At 37.2% G+C, this 18,912-nt stretch overlaps 1 protein-coding gene across 3 annotated transcripts in view; it reads right to left on the minus strand.

The window, feature by feature from the left end:
• The window catches only part of stard13b (StAR related lipid transfer domain containing 13b), an 88,982-nt gene extending 70,477 nt beyond the window's left edge, over positions 1–18,505 (minus strand). The window contains exons 1-7 of one of the 3 annotated variants that reach the window (XM_084418293.1): positions 18,466–18,505; positions 17,644–17,757; positions 17,105–17,263; positions 16,508–16,752; positions 10,580–11,637; positions 3,177–3,344; positions 2,128–2,265 (exon numbers count right to left, since the gene is read on the minus strand). In XM_084418293.1, coding sequence (XP_084274419.1) covers positions 2,128–2,265; positions 3,177–3,344; positions 10,580–11,503 — 1,230 coding nt within the window. In that variant the 5' untranslated portion in view covers positions 11,504–11,637; positions 16,508–16,752; positions 17,105–17,263; positions 17,644–17,757; positions 18,466–18,505. Of the gene's footprint in view, positions 1–2,127; positions 2,266–3,176; positions 3,345–10,579; positions 11,638–16,507; positions 16,808–17,104; positions 17,264–17,643; positions 17,758–18,465 lie in introns of those variants that run through there. The other 2 variants (XM_084418295.1, XM_084418294.1) reach the window with 2 other exon arrangements.
• Between the last annotated feature and the right edge of the window lie 407 nt (positions 18,506–18,912).

The raw sequence follows: 18,912 nt of genomic DNA on the forward strand, positions 1-18,912 counted from the left end.
ACTGGTGTTAAAAAAAATTCAAAAGCTGCCAACCAAACTTTAGCCAGAAATAATACAAGTCTGTGTTGATGTACGTCACAGTGAGCATGAGAGTAGAGAGAAGTTGGATGGAGATTTGGGCTGTTTGCCTTTCAGAATTGAAATTTAATTAAATGAAGTAGAATTAAAACTGAAGATTGTTTGACAGGTACGTCCTTGCTAGAACAGAAAAAAAAATTAAAATCATGAAATCTTGAATAATATGATTAGTACATAATCAACAATTATTATTTATAATATTTGTTTTATATATATATAAAGCTGTAAAGCGCTTTGAGTACCTAGAAAAGCGCTATATAAATGTAACGAATTGTTATAATTATTATATTATTATTAGTATATATTGTTAATCAAATTCCAACTCACGAATTATGGTAAAAGGACCTTCAAGACCGGTCAGCTGTGTGAGTGCAGGACACCTTCTTCATGACTTGGTAAAGACAACAAGAGTTGAACGAGGATAACAGGCTTGGTGTGAATCACAAATTGTGTTAATGTTAGAAGACATTTGGTAAAATGCCAAGGGAGCTTTCAAAATGTGGATTTGTTATCTACATGAGGGTGGCCAACATTCATTCCACTGGACTGAAGGCCTCCACATGCCTCTGGAGCTTTTGACCTCCTAATCTTCTCCAAGAACCTCAAGACTTCATTTTGTCAGAGTGCACAAAGCCAAATCATTCTATTACCCCCTCCAATCCAATTACCCTCTTTAACTCTCTCTCTCCAGCGCTCTCACACACTCTAATAAACACGCTCACCTCCCAGATCCCCATGCCAGAGGCCTTTAGCGGGGTTCCCATGCACGGACCACAGAAAGTACCAGTGCTGTTTCAGCTATGCGGAGATTAAACAAACACATCTGGCCCAGTTCTCCAGCCGGACGGAAAAGGACCGAATTCCCACAGATATTGTGCTCATTTAAACCCACTGTTGCTCATCGGATATTGTTTTGGGAACAATGCAAGGGAGTGCGTGCCTTTGAAATGAAAAATATTCATGATGAGCTTAAAGGAAGAGCTGGCGATTGCTTGTTTTCTCTGTCTTCGCTATAGGCAAGGGTGGCTTGAGACAAAAGTCCACAAAGTCCACCATAAATTGCGGTCGATCTGAAGCTGGACTAAGACAGCTGTAAATCAGCTGCGGTGATCGTCCGTGAAGAGTCTTATTTTCCATCCTTTGCATGTCGGATTTGTTTCCAGAGTGATAGAACATTCCTTTCAGTATCTTTCACACGAGCCCCAAACTCGTAAATCGCTCAGTTGTCAGATCTCTCTGTGCTTGCACTAAACAGCAGGACACGTACAGACCTCAGAAATTTCTGTTTGAGAAATGCCTTGTCCAGTTACAAATGTACAACTGGAAACGAAGCCCTTACCTTCACAACAGACGAGCTGCGTACTTTAAATATATTAAATGTACCAAACATATTGGTCTTGACCAATCAAAACCGAAAAACACAAGGCACATTGCAATAACTATCAGAAATATAATCATTAAACATGTTTAGGGGTTTTCAAATCACCGGTTAAGCAAAGCTACACTGGTTTGGAATCCAAACAAGATGTGATGGCCTTAAATGGCCCACTAAAAGACTTCCTTTGGTGTCACTCTGAATTCATTAATTCAATTCTCCAGACTAAGGGGGAATCCTGTTTGGATTAGCGAGGGGAAAACCTATTTAATTCAGTTCCACTAATGCTGAAAATCCATTAGAAATGCAATCCTAGGCCATCAAACCTCAACCCCAGAAACTTCTTGGAATGAACATGCGCCCTGGTCACTAACACGCAGTGTCTTTATAAAAAAAAAAAAAAAAAAAAAAAAAAAGCAAAGCTAAGCAACTGATCACATGAAGCCAAATCAGATAATAGAAATATAATAATCCTGAGTTCTAAATCAGTACCATCAATATGCCAATACCTAACCACAAACTTTTTTTCCTTTTAATGGTTTGCTCTGTTCTGCTAAATTAGATGCCAGTTGGCTTCAATATTTTGCTACATATAGACATTCAGATATTTTTAAGTGTAACTTTTTTTTGGAGTGCCTAAAAACTTTTTGAGTTGAGTAAGTTCAAATGCTCACCTCTGTCTTTTTACCATGTGATCTCCCCAGAGAGGAAGTGGCTCCCACAAGTCTCTCTTGGCAGTGCCGTTCCCTCATGTCGGATCTTCTGGCCATGTTGTTCCACTTGAGGGACTGGTTCACCCCCACAGCTCCGCTCTGCAACGACAGCACAACAACTTTTAGCATGGGACGGGACACACTTTGTCTGTATCGGATGATCTCTGGAGATGGATAGAGAAGCAATCAGTATCCGAGACTTACACAGGCAGACACAAACTCAACAGAACATTTTAAAGAGCCCAAAAACTATAGAAAATGGAAGAACTTGAGATAACTTGTTCCAGAACAGCATGCAAAGGGAAATTTTGTCTCTTGTTAAAAACCAGGAACGGTTGTTGTGAGAGCTCTGAAACCCATCATGTCATTCTGCTAACCACCCCTAATGGACATAGTGATATAAACAGAACAACAGACCCCAAGCACAAAACATCGTTGTCTTGAGGAACCAAAAGGCACTTTTGTCTTTCTGTGAACCCTTGCTACAGGGTAGTTATGTCGCAAGCGTGCATGATTTTTTTTTTCTTTTTTTTTTTACTTGCATTGAAAGTTCCCCATGGCAAGCTCCCAAGACAATGGACCTCTGTGTCAGTGTCACCAGTCTGGTCTACTCTCTGCCAGCTCGCAGAACATTCTATGTAACCCATGTCACAGGCAGACACCATGCACTGGCACATCAAGCAATATCAGACAACATACACTTCTAACTGAATTCTTATCAGTTATCTACACACACAAGTGTGAACCAATCAAATAGTATCGAATAGTATAGAATAGAATAGAATAGAATAGAATAGAATAGAATAGAATAGAATAGAATAGAATAGAATAGAATAGAATAGAATAGAATAGAATAGAACAGAGATCACACTGATATTCAGATAAAATCCAGATGATGAAAAGATTCTGCCTGTTTAAAGGAAGTGAAAACAACATATTTACCAAGAAATACCGACTAATCAACAAACTATTATTACATTATATTTGATAAGAAAGAAAATAAGAGTGACCTGCTGGAATGCTCTGTCATTAGCGGTGTGTCTCCGGGCGGTGTTGGGTGTGTCGGAGGGGGAGGAGCCAGCACTGAGCGCTTCCTCTATATCCAGATTGAGCTGATCTAATCTCTGTATTAGCTGGGTCATAGATTCAGACCATGGAGACAGGACCTGGGGAGACTCCTGCATGTACACAGAGGAGACAGTGTAGGACATCACAGAAAAATAAGCACTGGAGATAAAATTGATTAGGCAGAGTCATTACATTAGACTCGGTCATTCAGTCAAGGTTCTGTTTTTCCTTGATGTACAGAGCCAAAAATAACCAACTTGATGAGCCAGCACAGATTTCAGAGGTTTCAAAGTCACACTGAACTATACTGTGGATGAAAACACAGAACCGTGCCAACAAGTGTTTTCCCAGAGAAAAAATGTTAATGCTGAGACTTGATGGAGTTTTCAGTTGTTTTGTTTCAGTATCTACTGTCTTGCGTGTTTCTCCTAAAATTTCACGGGAGAAATATAACGGACACAAATAAGACAACTGTTGAAATATGGTATGAGGACAGAACTATAAAATTAAAATTCTGACCTTAATTTTGATGAGAAATGTTCGAGTCAATACTGAGATGTATTGAGATTTCAGTTTGAGAAATCACTGCAATTGTGGATGGATGGATGGATGGAACAAATGAAATGGACAGACAGACAGACAGACAGACAGATAGACAGATAGATAGATAGACAGATAGATAGACAGATAAATAGATAGACAGATTTAGAAGGTGTTGTGTCTGAGACATCAGTCTCCCTTGTGCTGTAAATAGCACTGAGGGCCAAATGTTCCACATTTGAACCAATACTAGCGAGCAACCCAGCTGCCATTGTTGTCCAAACATAGCAGTATGGTATTCCTCTCCTTTCTCTCTAGAGCTACTTTCACTACTCCCCAGTCACCCCTGCCAAAGAGTATAAATAGACTGTCCCATCCAGCTCAGACACAGCAGAGGGTTCCTGGGCTATAAATTACCCTCACCTACCTCACTCACCAAGCCGTAAATCAACAGGGTTGCCCCTTTACCAACAGGAAGTGTAGGGGCCAGAAGAGCAGGAAGAAGGCAAGGATGAACTGTGAGGAACATTTAACAGTAACGTCCCAGCACGGGAGACACAGCAGGCGGAAACGCTCAAGTCTTTCTTGGGATCTGAAGCCCCAAGGCAGAGATTACAGCTCCCTCTCATCCACACACAATGATGCTATTGACGACTGTCATGGCTTGTCTCAGGCAGCAGAAATACATGGTTTAGTTGAAAAGGGGGGCAGCATAAAAGGCACATAAAATCTCAAGGAATGTGGCCATGGTAAGACCCTTAACAAATTAGACTCAAGATGATGACATTCCTTCAGAGACCGGACAAAGAGACACAACAGAATCAGCCTTAGGACAGTTTTAAATAATACACTACAGTTCAAAAATGTGGGGTCAGTACGATTTTTTAATGTTTTTGAAAGAAGTCTCTTATGCTTTCCAAAGCTGCATTTATTAGTTACTTTTTTTTAGGGAGTAACGCAATATTGTAACACATTACTTTTAAAAGTAACACTGCTAGTGAGAAGGCGGTCTTGTTCCCTCTTAAGACATTAGCGCCGCTCTGTCTTGCCCTTCTACAGTGGACGATTAACCCTCTTGACTTTGACAAAAGACGATGCATTTGCTGCTTATAACGCTCAAATCTGGCCCCACATGCAGAGTACTGAGTGAAAACAATTAGTGTCTTCTCAAAAAATAAAGGAGGATGCTGTTCGACTAAACAAACAATGTCACTAAGACTTTAAAGCTAAGGTCTGCTTTCTGAGTTTACGGCAACACTTTAAAATAAGTTTCAACTTACATTACCTCTCAGATTTTATGAAAGAAATGAATTATTTCATTCAGCAAGGATGCATTACATTGATCAAAAGTGGCAGTAAAGACATTTATAAGGTTACAAAAGATATTTCAAATCTATTTTATCATGTTTTGTCAATGTTGTCCTTTTGAACTGTCTATTCATCAAAGAATACTGGAAAAAAATGCATCATGGTTACCACAAAAACGTTAATCCATTAAAGGGATGGTTCGGAGTAATTTGCACCATGAGCTCGAGCCAAACATGATTTGGGAAAAGCCCTTAAAAGTCCTGGCAGAAAGTGATGCATTTTTTATAATTTTTTCCGAAGTGTTGACAACTTAGTGTTAACTAATAATTGTTGCAAACTGGTACTACCAACAAAATATTAGTGCATTCCTGGAACAGGGCGTCATTACACTACATCCTTATGCATCGCTTTCTGCCAGGACTTTTACGGGCTAATCACAGAACGTCCCTCGACGTCCGGGTTAGCTGTAGCATAAGCCATCAGGCAAGTGTTATTTAAATAAACTCCTAATGTACTTACAAACTTTCCAATGCCTCGTTTTATGCTTACATAACCTATTTGTACTACTGTAGAAGTTTGGTACCATTCCGGGCATTATTAGTGGGGTAATTTACGAGATACAACCTTGGATCCATTAGCGCCTGCACTAAGCCATTCGGCTGATATCTCTAAATAAGCTCTAACTTTAATAATGTTCGACCAAGGGAAAAAAAGCTTCTGGGGGGTGTTTGGCTCCAGGTCATGGTGCAAAGGACCCTAGGTTGAAATTACTCCGAACCGTCCCTTTAAGTACCCTGAACTAACAATGAACAGCATTTTTACAGCAATGTTATTAATAAAAAATACTAATGTTCATTCATGTTTGTTCATTATATTAACTAATGGGTAATTTATGCAACTTAAAACGTCAAAATGCATTAGTATAGTGCACAAATTCATATTAATCTAGTATAATAAATGCTGTAAAGGTACTGTACATTGTTAGTTCGTGATACGTAATACATCAGTGTCAACTAATAACAAATACTGTAAAGTGTTACCAATGTCCCCTTTTTTACTATAAAAAAAAATTATATTGATTGCCACAAAAAAACTGTGTATTGGTCTAGTGGCAGCCCTTGGAATGTGTTCCTTGCACAGAATTTGTGGTATTCAATAACCCGGCATCAGTTACAACACTCCTTTCCGCCCTGTCAGTCGTGAGAAAATACACTTGTCATGGCAACTAGGCCGGTATGAGTCAGTCCCACCAGATCAGCTCATCATTGTTATCTTCCACGGTGGACAGAATGGCCGAGGACCATAACTGCACTGCCGCAAATTGGCCACATTGTAAATCTCAGCACTGGCCCATTGACATGGAAATGAGGAGTCAAGTGCCCGGCTTTGGCATTGCTCTGGGCTTCCTGCCATGGCCATACCACCCACTGAGCGTGCCAGCCAGCTCCACCGAGAGAATGTAGCAATATGTCATCCTTAAAGGCCACCAGCCATAATCCGTTTGCTGAACTGCTTCAAATCCAGGTCAGATAAGTCTCTACAGAGGAAGAAAATCCTCCTGCTTTTTTGTTACAGGAGCTGTTCACTGTAACTCATTGTCATTTAACTCAGTGTCTTTCCTCACAAGGATATATGCACAGACGGCTAGAGACGCTGCAGTTTTCCACGATTACATTCCATAAGCACATGAAAAATCAACATAAACAGGTATAAATAACTCTTCCAGTGCTATTGGCCACACAATATGTGTAAAGGTTTGTAGAGAGCGCCTCCAGATGGTGAAGAGGCTAAATGCATCTTTACCTCAAGAGTTGTGTGCCATATTCAAATGTAAACATTTTTATTTCTATATGGATTGTACCAAGAAATCTCATCTTTAGTTTTTTAAATACTATATATATATATATCAAATTACAAAAATTTTAAAACATGTTTCCTTGATTGTTTCTGTCCATATCCACTGACAGCTCATTCTGGTATTTCTTGAGAAGGTGCAAATGAAGCAAGGTCGGCGCTCAGGTGAGGGGCACCGCATTCTTTCACACGTTCATCTTGAATCATGCATGAACAAAGAATGAGTAACAGGAGGAGAGAGTTGAGCATGTGCAGCACAGAGGGACACACCTGCTTTAGAAAAATCATTTAACCCCTGACAATTCTGCTAACTACTGTAATTACACCATGGACACTGAGAAGTTACTGTAAGCCATCACAACCCTAGATGTAATTGGCCTGTCTTGGTTTGACATTTTTTTGCAGTACTAAAAGTAAGTATTTTAGAAGTACTTTAGAAATAGACTTAAAAAAAAAAAAAAGTAATATAGAAAAAATTACCTGTATTCAATTAAAAATATAATTATTGTAATTAAATAATTTGAAACAAATTGAGAGTTTTACTGTCTCTTTGTTGTGTTTGCTAAAGACATAAATGTATATGTAAAGGTAATTTAATAATCTAATATTTAATTATTAATTTAATATAAAATAATTTAAATTATATTATTCATAAAACTGTTATTCACATTTACTTCTAATGTACTACATTTTTAGTATATATAAAGAAGAGATACCCGTTTCTTCTTTCCCTGTATGGCAATTATTTTCAGAATAACACTAAACAGATTTATAAACAGCCTTTCAAGAACTGCAGCACAAAATGCCCTACCACAATTTAAACTGAAAGTCATCTTGAATGTAACAATATCTATACGTAGCTGCAAAACCTAAAATTCACGCAGATTACAAAAATAAAAAACAATGAATAATAAAAAAGGCAGATGTCACAATAAAATGATTATCTATATAGCCTATATATATATATAGTATATATAAAAATGTATCTAAAGAAATGACTAACAACGAACAATAGCAAAAGATGTCAAACTGAATCTATACTGAACAACGTTGACTGAGTTTATGTAGCGATAAGAACAGTATGAGGGTGTGATCGCCTCAACTTTACACTTTGTCCTGGTTATCTCTGGTATGAATGGTATGGGACATTTTTACAGGAGCTCTTAACCAAGCATGGTAGGGAATATGCTATTGTGTTTTCATGTACTGTATGTCCATGTGACACCTCTTTAATAAACTTGGGATGGGGAGGTCAGGCAGGAGTTTAGGAGAAAGATACAAATCATCCATGACTGGCTCCAACTAAATGGATCTGTAAGTAATAGAAGGCTAAGTTCACTGCTAAATAGACATTTGCACTGACAGGCGACAGGAAGAACATCAGACTTGGCATTCCATGAAAAAGAGGCTATGACAAATGCTCAGGAAAGCTTGGCCTTTATGGCACGAACGGTCTATCAGCATGACAATATGTGGTTGTTGAGCTGGTGGTTCATTCACAGCTCTAGTACACTGCAGGCCTCACACAGGGAATGTTTTAGCTAATACAAATAACCAGCCATTCCTGGTTCATTCTATATATTCAAGCATTCTATTTATTACTTTGTATAGAAAAAAAGTGGTAAAAGATTCAAGATTTTCCTAAAGGATATAGCAGTGCTTTCTCAATTCATTATGAAAATACTGTAAATGCAAGAAAGTTTACCAAATCGCAATTTTGTATGCAAATACCGTGATGATGTCATCTCTTTCAGTTACAGTTTTTCTCAGTCGCTTTGGTGCATTTCTCACGTCACTATTTACATTTGCACAACAGTTAGTTCAACCTCCACAACATTTAGTCATTTGTGCACATCATAGTAGCAGTTTCTCATTCCTTCCAGCAAATTGCAAATGCTTTTGGACATGCAACAATTGCTTTCATACAACTCTCTGCTGTTTTATAACATTATCATTTGCTTATGTCATGTCAGTCAAAATTAACTATACTTGTGAATGCTGAATAGTCATTCCATATAAAACTAATAGTCCTCCTCATTTCATTGCTTGAGTCATTACATACAAAAATGTTGAACTAGTTTTCAAAATCTGTCAAGCAAATTTTACACATTTTTTTAAATCTTTTTTTTCCTGAAAATGTCTCCTAAATTGAACAATTTGCAATTGAACAATAGATGATATTCGCTGTGATGTAGATGAAATTATGTGGCCAGACAGAGAGGAACGTCTGGATGTGCATGAATGATTACAGTACTATGTATGTTGTATGTTCAGTTCCAGTATGTACTGCAATATTGTGTACAGTTGTGCACAGCTCTACCCAAAGGGAGTTTATGTTTGTTGTAAATAAGGGTGTATTTGTTCTTTTGCTGTGAACAAATTAGAATTGCAAAGAGCATATGCAGTAAAAATGTGAAACATACATATTCAGTGTCTTGTACTCAGTTACCTCACTAAATACAGTAATGCGTAACTTTACTGTATTTTTCAAATGGCTGTGCAAATAGTATATAGTGCTGTCATGAGCATGTTCAGGTAGTGTCACCAAGATCTGACTTTTTTGCATTGGAAAACATTTACAGAGTAAACTGTCATAATGAAAACATGACAAAGCCATTTGACTATCTTGTTCATAAACAATGGTGTCAGGACTTTTCATCTTGATGACACTGACACTTTCATTGACATGAATACTTGCTTTTGAGGAATGAGCTATCCATTTTGAGCAAGTGACACGCTTTTGCAGGTTATCAACTAGGTTTTGCAGTTTGTACTAATTGTTTTGAGAACTGCATTAACTGTTGTGCAAATGTAAATAATGATGTGAGAAATGCACCAAAGCGACTGAGAAAAACTGTAAAATTTGAATTCTGCACATCCTAGCAAAGTCTATGAGAGATTTTTAAAATCTATCTTAAAATTCTAAACTTTCAAAAAAAAAAAAAAAAAGAACAAAGTTCACAAGACCCAAAAATAGCAAGCCAAAGTTTTGCACACTTTTTGACCAATGAATTTCCAGTACTTTTCATGAAAATTTGTTTTAAAATAATTTCGTTTCAGACCAATTCCAAGTCTTTCAGACAGATCTGTGATCCTGTTTAACTGACTTAATGGAAATAATTGAATTGAAAGAACAATTTGCTCACGTCAAGTGAGACATCATCTATGGCTTGTGAGCAAGCAAGACCAAAATCTAGCCACTAAAATATCCAAATCCAAATGAAAAAAATCTATGTTTACTACAGAAATATCTATTAGCCTACTTTTTCATGACTTTTAAGATTGTAGATTTACAGACCTGGCAATCACACAAACTCCCTAATATTTTCAGATTTTCCATGACCAAGAAAAACCTGGATAGCTCCTAAAGCTGAAATGATCACCACATTTTTTTTTAATGTACTCACATACATTAAAACATTTAGCTTAAATTAATCCCAGAACTTTACAATTGAATGAAATAGTTTGAGAACAAACCTGAACCAAAACATTTGAGGAATATTAATACAGTGCTGAACTGAAAGCAATGTAAAATCTTTACAGACATTGAAAACCAAACCAGATATCCTGTTTAAAGACATTGCTAAGTTTGAACAAATCTCAAAAAGGCCTATAAAACATCGAACTATCACTGCATCCTCACCTCAGCACTGCTGCTCTCCTCCTCGGCCTCATAACTGCTGGTGCTGGTCGGTGGGAGGTTGGTGCTGGAACTTTCTTCTCCACTCGCCTGTCCACAGGTTCCTTTTCTCTTTTGCTTCTCTAATCCACCCCTATTTCGTCTGGAGCCGGGGAGAAACTCTTTGCACTCTGGGAACACCTCATCGCCACGGCCTTCATCTTCAGAAGAGGTCTCACAAGCATCTGAACTCTCATTGGCTCGGGCGTTCTGGATCAAACCCAAAAAGCTGTCATAATCTGCAAAGGTAATGGAGCTGGGCTTGTGTTTGATAATTCGGGGTAGATCGGCCCCCTTAGAGACTGGCAAAGGAGCAGAGTGTGGGTGCTCAAGGTGGGACGGTCCCAATGGAGAGGATGCAAAAGAGTGAGCGGGTTCTGAAATGGATCTTACAGTCAAACAAGAGAAAGGATTAGTAGACGAGGTGTTTGAGGGATCTACATCAAGGCTGTTGGTCACTGAACTATCTGAGGAAGTAAAAAAACAGCTGATCCCTGCTTCACTGTATAGTTGGAGGTCAGATTCATGAAAAATGCCATTCATATCATGTTTTGGGCTTGATATTGAAGCAGAATTGGTTTTATGTTTGATGCATTTCTTTGTCTTTTCTTTTGTGAGAAGATTCGAGATTCGAAGACAAGGTCCATCCTCGCTCATTAGCACTGGTACAATTTGATTGATCTTCTCTAATGAACTTTTGTTCTTCAGTTCAAGTGGTGTTTGGTCATCTATAACAGAAAATAGAGAATCTGAGTTATCTTTTAATGTCAGGTTTCCATCCACGGTCGAGTCTGCCATTGAAAGCTCTACTGAGAAAGTCATTTTGGGGGCCTCTTGCAACGCTGATGACCGCTGTCCTTCTAAAGTCATCATAGGTCGACTGTCCATATTTCAAGCTACAGTTTAAAGCTAGCCATAAGGAATATCCAAAAGTGCCTTTGTATAATGCCAGAAACTGCCATGCTCCACCATTTGGACTGAACTGGATCCTCTTTACAAATTAGCACTTTGTGCAAATCATCCTGAAAAGAAAGAACATGAGTTGTAATGAGTTTGCTTTGAATGTCTGCATGATTTTTTTTTCAAGCTAGGTACAATTACTTAACTGTGATTATTTAATTTAGCAGACTTAAAAAGATGCCTTTCCAAAGCAATCATGTTTCAATAACTTTTCTGATGGAGTAGTTATCAGTCCTGTTGGTATTATTATTTTTTTAAACCAAAGGTAGCATCTCCTTGCCTGGCCAAGCTGGTTTGACAGTCTGTTTTGCAGGTTTTAGGCATTTTTTAGCTGGTCAGTCTGGCTGAGACCAGTTAATACAACCATGCATTTCATCATACAACAGAAATGCATCTTAGATGGGTTCAAGTTGCGTTTTCTTCTCAGCATGGGAAATTTAGGAAAATACATTTCAGCATTGCACCTTATAATGGGACATTATGAAAAATCAGAAGTATTAGTCCAACAAAGACAAAAAATTGCATTTCTGAATTACTTTTTTTTATGTTCTTTGTGGTAATCGTCAGTATACCAAATATGTACAGTTTAACCCAGAATATTGCTTTAAATGAGATAAGGATACATTGGAGCATTGCTTATGGGATTTTATGGAAACGCACATGTATTTCACAGATAATTATTCTAACCTTTATAGAAGGAGCTGGAAATATGCAGTACAATGAGGAGAAATGGGAATAAACCGGGTAGAAATATTAACTAGGAAACCCAGAGAGGCAGAAAAAAAACAAAGAAAAACGAATCTCAAAGATGGAGAAAGACTGAATCCCAAAGAGTCACTCTGGGAATAGCAGAGAATCTCACAGACGCAGAGAAGGGATAACGCAATCCCAGAGAGGCAAAGAGGGAATAACAGGGAATATTGCACAAGTAGAGGAGGGAATAACAGGGGATCTGAGGGGTTGAACATCTGGCTCAGGCTGAGAGCGTTCAAGTCTGGATCTGTTAAAGGCACGACGATGGTGACATCAGTGCTATGAGGAATCTGGCTCTTCGCTCTCCAATGGCTGATTTACAATGTACCCGTCCATTCATCAGACGACCTAAATGTCCCAGACCAGGCTGTGGTTAGCAACCCTGCTAACCCCCTCATTACCCTCCAACCACACTGCACAAAAACACACATTAAACAGCAGGAAATGTGTCTGATTGGTGGAGAAAGAAAGAACATTCCTTTCTGACACCTTAGCTTAAATGAACTGTGAAAGACCAAGATTATTCTTGGCAGGACGTTCCTATCAATTGACTGATAGGGTGAAATCATGCCACTCAATTGTGATTGGTTTGTTTTTGTCAGATTTATCAATTTAGTATGCGAATTGTATCTGACAGGCCAGGGCTGCATTGCCCAAAAGCGTGATAAGCCTAAGTAGATTGTAGAGTCCTTTGGTGCAATTGGTTTACGATCAACTTAGGCTAACAATGCTTTTGGGAAACGCGGCCGTGATCATTCCAGAAGTGAACACTAGGGTGTGGAAAGAAATGGAAATAACATGGACTTTAATTAATTTATTAATTTTTTATATAAAAATGAAATGTTAGGTTTAAATTAATATGAATTTATAAAGTGTATATTTTAGATGATGTTACTAATCACCACCACTTTTAAGTTTCAACATTTTTAGTCATCTTTTTAGCCCTTAAAGGTTTTCTAAGCGATGTTGTGTGTCGGCCATATCAAAATTCAAGAGAATATAATTATACCGTTAGTCGTTGTCATTATCTAGGACATCTCTCCTCTAGCTAACTTCCCTCTTCATGCTTCTCTCTCCTCCACTCCCCACAGCCCCCTTCATGTGCACGTGCACTAACCCCCCAACCCCCACCCCCAAATCATTCTTGTCGGTTATTGGCTGGAACACTGTTTGTTATGTTTCGTGGTCCAGGCTGGCCCAGTTTGTTTTTGTTGCCATTTGTGGAGCCTGAGCTGTCCGAGAGACCGCGTTTTTTTTTACAGTGTGTTAAGGGGACAGGCAGCTAGCGGATAGTGAGGAGATGTTAGCTGTATGTGACAAAAAAAATGTCAGCCTAAAAAAACGTAGCACCTTTAATTAGTAATCTAATGTGAAAAATGAAATTTTTAAATGTACAAATATCCCATGTAGTCTCGCATCCACCCATTATAAAATAAAGTGTATAATTTTGAAAAGAGACATACTTTTTACACTTTTAACCAAAAACCGGCAACATTTTACTAGATAGAAAAAGAAACTAACTACTCAAATATTTAAATAAGAGCCATTCATTCCTAACTGAGAGTTGCCCAAAAACAAAGACATGTTTGTGCCTATTTAGATCTCAAAAAAACTGCATTAAAACCAACAATTAATTTAACAGTTAACCAACAATTAAATTAATCTAGTTATTGCTGTCAATATATATATATATATATATATATATATAACAAATGTAAAATAAAAATAAAATAAAAACTAAAATCCAATAAATGGTCACAAATTTTTTTTTCATCTTTCAAAGATGAAAGATATTATATATGTGGTTGATATCCATGCCCAAAACACAGATGAAATATAAATATATAAATATATAAATATATATATATATATATATATATATATATATATATATATATATATATATTATTTATATTATTATACATATAAGCCATAAAAAGTCATAAAAAGACAATATTGGTCTATCTCCAAGTCTTGACGTTTTTTTTTAGCTGTCAACTCAGAGGACATACTGTATAAAAACAAAGCATATTTCACTGACTGATACACTTTTCTGCACCTTCCTGCATGAAACTTTTTCCAGCGGTCATCAACAGATGGAAAGACTGAATATGTACTTCCAAGCATGCATAGAAAATCAGAACTCTATGTGCTGTGGTGTTAAATGTGAGAATGGGGCCAGCTGGCAGCCCTGACTGTGGCCTTCACTCATTTAACACTTTGCCTTGCGCTTTGCTCTCATTCTGTCTCTAGCGTGTCACACACTCACAAAAACATGGTCCAGTTTCATCAAGAGAAAGGAAAACACACACCTGCCCATAACAAAACATTTAAACTTTAAAAGCTGTTAGAACTATGACCAAACACCGGACAAGGTCAGTGACTCCCAGCCATCTACAGCTCTGACTTTCTATGTCCCTGTAAACAAGTTCATATGAAATCACACATGGTATATAACAGAGGTTATGAAATATGCAACACTATATGTCAAATATCACAATGCACAAGAACTTGCGTAAGCATACATAACAATAAGCACTTTGGAAGACATCCCGCAAAACGCTGTACTCCACTTAAAACTACTTCAAACACCATTTTAATGGAAGATGACTAAAAAATGATTTGCCAAATCAGACCATTTCAAATGAACAAAAAGGTGACTAAATGGTGACCAGTCATAGAACCTAAAGTTTACATTTTTCCTTTCACGTGCATTTCATTTTAGGCAAACATTTTTAAAATAAATCTTCTTAAAAACTACTAAAACATAACCTAGAGAATACTGGCTTTAATATAATTTTAAATAATCAGTCACTCAATATGACAGGATTCATATTTAGATGTTGCAATTAACTTATTCTTGCCCAAATACTTTGTCTCTCATGAGAAACAGTGTTGCAAGAGTAACCCTGATTAGATCTAGTCCTCTCACCTCCTTTCCTTTAGCCCGTTTTTCTCCAAAGCCACAGTAAAAGGAGGCCTCCTCATTCCCAGCTGTATAAAAGACTTGATCCAAACAGCCAAAGAGGATTCTGCACTGTGAATGTCACTCAAGCGTTCTACAAGTTTCTCGTTGAGCGCAAAGTGTTGCAAGACATGAAAAGGGGCGAACAGTGTTTTCTTTTCACTTTACACACTGTGAGTGACTGTTAACGCTGCCATTCCCATTCATTTTACAGAGATCGTTATTAATTCATTACACAGTGTACATTTCACCAGAACTGTAATGGTCCAGTAAAAAGCGTACACAGAGTTATTGACACGTGTAAGTTGAAGTAATCCTGCAGCTTCTTACATAGGCTATGTTCCCGATGTTTGATTTGCATCATTCAGAGTCATGTTTTTACTAAGTATTTTAGTTTAGATTTCTTAGTGAGATTAAGATTGGGAAAGTTTATATAGTATATAACGTCCTGTAACTCATTACCATTTTCTTTTAGTACTTTTAATCACTTTTTTTTTTACTTTCACTAGTTTATTTTAAATGCAGTGTTAAAATGTGTCCCGTTTCCTCCTCGGAGTAAAAAAAATAAATATATAATTGTGAGGTAAGTATAAAGTATATGAGAAATAAAGTTGCAATTGGAGAGAGTCACAATGGAGAAATATAAATCAAATTGCAAGACATAAAGTCACTTTGCGAGATATAAAGATGCAGTTGTGAGATATAAAGTTTGAATTTAAGAGGAAAAACCACAATTGCGCAATATAACTGTCATATTGCAAGATATAAAACCACATTGGGAGATATAAAAATGGCAATCATAAGAAACAGGCTTCTGTTATGTAGTCTTTCCATCATTGTTCAAGCTGCACGCATAAATAATTATACAATAACTAACTAATTTAAAACAGTTGTAGATGTAAATGCAGAATGTCATTTCACGTCGCAGAATATGTGAACTACATCTAAATATGTGATCTAAAATTGTGGAAATCATATGAAACAATGTTTCCCAATGAGCCCTGATATTTCACTTTCACATCTAAGCAAATGAAACTTACAATGTGTTCATTTGGCAGACACTTTCATCAAAGTGACTCTCTGTTATGAACTTTAACCATCATCCACCTGCACTGAAGAGTCTCCAGCAGGTCAGCATTAAAGCTAAAGCCTCTGCCCTATACAGACTGACTTCTGCATATTAAAACAGATTGAGGTAAGATTGACCATCTTACCTTAGAGTACTTCAGAATGTGCTGGGAAGTCCAACAGACAACAGTTCATGATGAGGAGCTTGAAAAGTGTCTAAGGTCTCATTAAAACCAAGAAACGTGCGTGCGGACGCGCTCAGCATTCGAAAGCGTCTCTTTTTGCGCTTCTCCTTAGATATTCAAGGCAACTCCTCCGCAGAGGGAGAGGTGCTGTCATCACAAATTCCCCAAAATCCCCACAGGCAACGGGAAGCCTCAGCATGCAGTGACTAAGACATTCAGAGTAAGAGTGGAAGGGGAGAAAGAATGTATAGTTGTTAGAATGATGGTTTGGAGGAGGAGCTACGGATAAGGGGAAAGGGTGAAAGAGAGAGAGGAAGAGAAGAGATACTGTTGTGTAAACAAGGCGCTGCACAAAGTATATTTGGATGTAAATAGCCAGCACTGGCTTTAATTGTGAAGGAGAACAGATCCATGTCTCAGTGTATGGCTCTGACCCCCAGTTCAACAGGGCTGGACGCATTCCAGGTTACACCACCATTATCAACAGAAAGCCATACGGATACTTTCTAAAACAAAAGAAATGGACGGACCAAGAAAGAAAGGGAAATTTAACTTCACCACGGCTTTTTTCCTTCAGGAGAGCTGTCTGGATCACCCAGGAAGTTCTGTGGCTGTGTCCAAATCCTAAGGCATATGTCAATGGCTTATCAGAAAGGGTTTTTGTATGAAGGTACTTCAGTTCAGTTTCCAGGGAACCATAGCATCACCTCTAATGATCTGGAACAACATTTAAGAGATAACCAAGCAAATGTTTAATGGATACAATGCTTGTTTCTTGGTAGAAAAGGAATCCCAAGTAAAAAAATAAATAAAAATTGTTAAATATGTTAAAAGAAAAAAACTATTTATAAAAACGGCACTTCTAAAAATATAAACATTAAACATTTTTTAAATTTTAAATAAAAAAAAACAACAACTTTGGAATCAGTCATGCTCTGATTTTAGTTAATTTAAAACACATTTATAAAAATTACATTTCTTAAAACTATATATATATATAATAAACAAAGATTTATTTTTAAAAAATGGGATCAGACATGATTCTGATTCTCCATAGCATTATGCAGGTTTCTGATGCAGACTCCCCTGATGTTTACTTTTATCTGATAAGGTCCAATGCTGATGTTCTCTTGTACAAAATTACACCTGCATTTCCCTCTGTGGTTGAGAAACATCCATCCACTTGTCCGTTCATCACTGTCCACGTTCACCTTAGAGGAAGCAATAGTCACAAATCAACATGGACTCCTGCTGACCCCCATCTAGAGAAGCAGCCCTAGATCCCCTTCACTCATTCACAAAACACTCTACCATTCTGCCTGCAGCCACTTCAGACTATCAGCAAATGCTTTCATGTTACTCAAACTAGGTAGGCCTACTTATTTCACATTAGTCCAAAAATAAAAAGCCTCAGTAGAAATTCATCTTAATGTTTCTGTTGTAAGTTTAGAACAATATGAAATAGGCTAACTCTCAGACTATAATCAATTATAATACATATTGTTAATGTTACTGGATACACCTGAAGAAATTCCAAACATTTAAATTAGAAGTGTTTACATATACTCTAAAAAAGGACATAAAAGAAAAATTAAAAAAAATAGTGAATGGTGTTCTACATCGTACTCCAGGGTTCCCTTTTATGCACTGATTGTTAAAATGCTCAAATGTATAGACTAGATAGAAACTGCTGCCAAAATAGAGCGTTAACGCATGCAATACTTTTTTTCAGTTTTACCCATTAAAATTACTAAACAATTAACGCAGCATCCATTTTTCACGGTCATACTTTTATTCATGCAAATACTTTTAAACCATTTGTCTATGAATCTCCTGACTGTGTGACACACACACAACTTGTGCACAAGGAAAGCCTCTACAGACAGTGCTTGAATGGACAAAAACACACAAAATCATACCAAAATGTCGTTTTGTCGAGTATAATGATGAGTATCCTCGCACGCATTTTAAATGTGTTAAATGAAGTCTTAAATGAATGTAAAGAGTTGTGAGAAAATGTGATGCGTGTCAGCAGCTGCAGGTCTTAAAGAGACAGCGGCCAAATAAACCTGCTGTTGTGATGTCGGTCATTAATAAATATCAAATTACATTTTATTTTATTTTATTTTATTAAAGCCATGTTTGCAAGGTTCCATGGATCAAAAACAAACGAAAACATTAACTTTTTTGTGCATTTTGACGGGGCAAGTAAAAATCTCAGTCGGTCTGACTGGGCCAATGGAAATATTGAAGGGCAGGTAAATGTAACATTTATTATAATGGTGAATGTGAAGGTTGTTTTAAGTTCACTTAAATTAAAAGTTGTAATATTATTTAAAGCCTAATAAATGTTGAAAACAATTGTT

Source organism: Rutilus rutilus (assembly GCF_951802725.1).
Source record: "Rutilus rutilus genome assembly, chromosome: 9".
NCBI classification, from domain to species: domain Eukaryota; kingdom Metazoa; phylum Chordata; class Actinopteri; order Cypriniformes; family Leuciscidae; genus Rutilus; species Rutilus rutilus.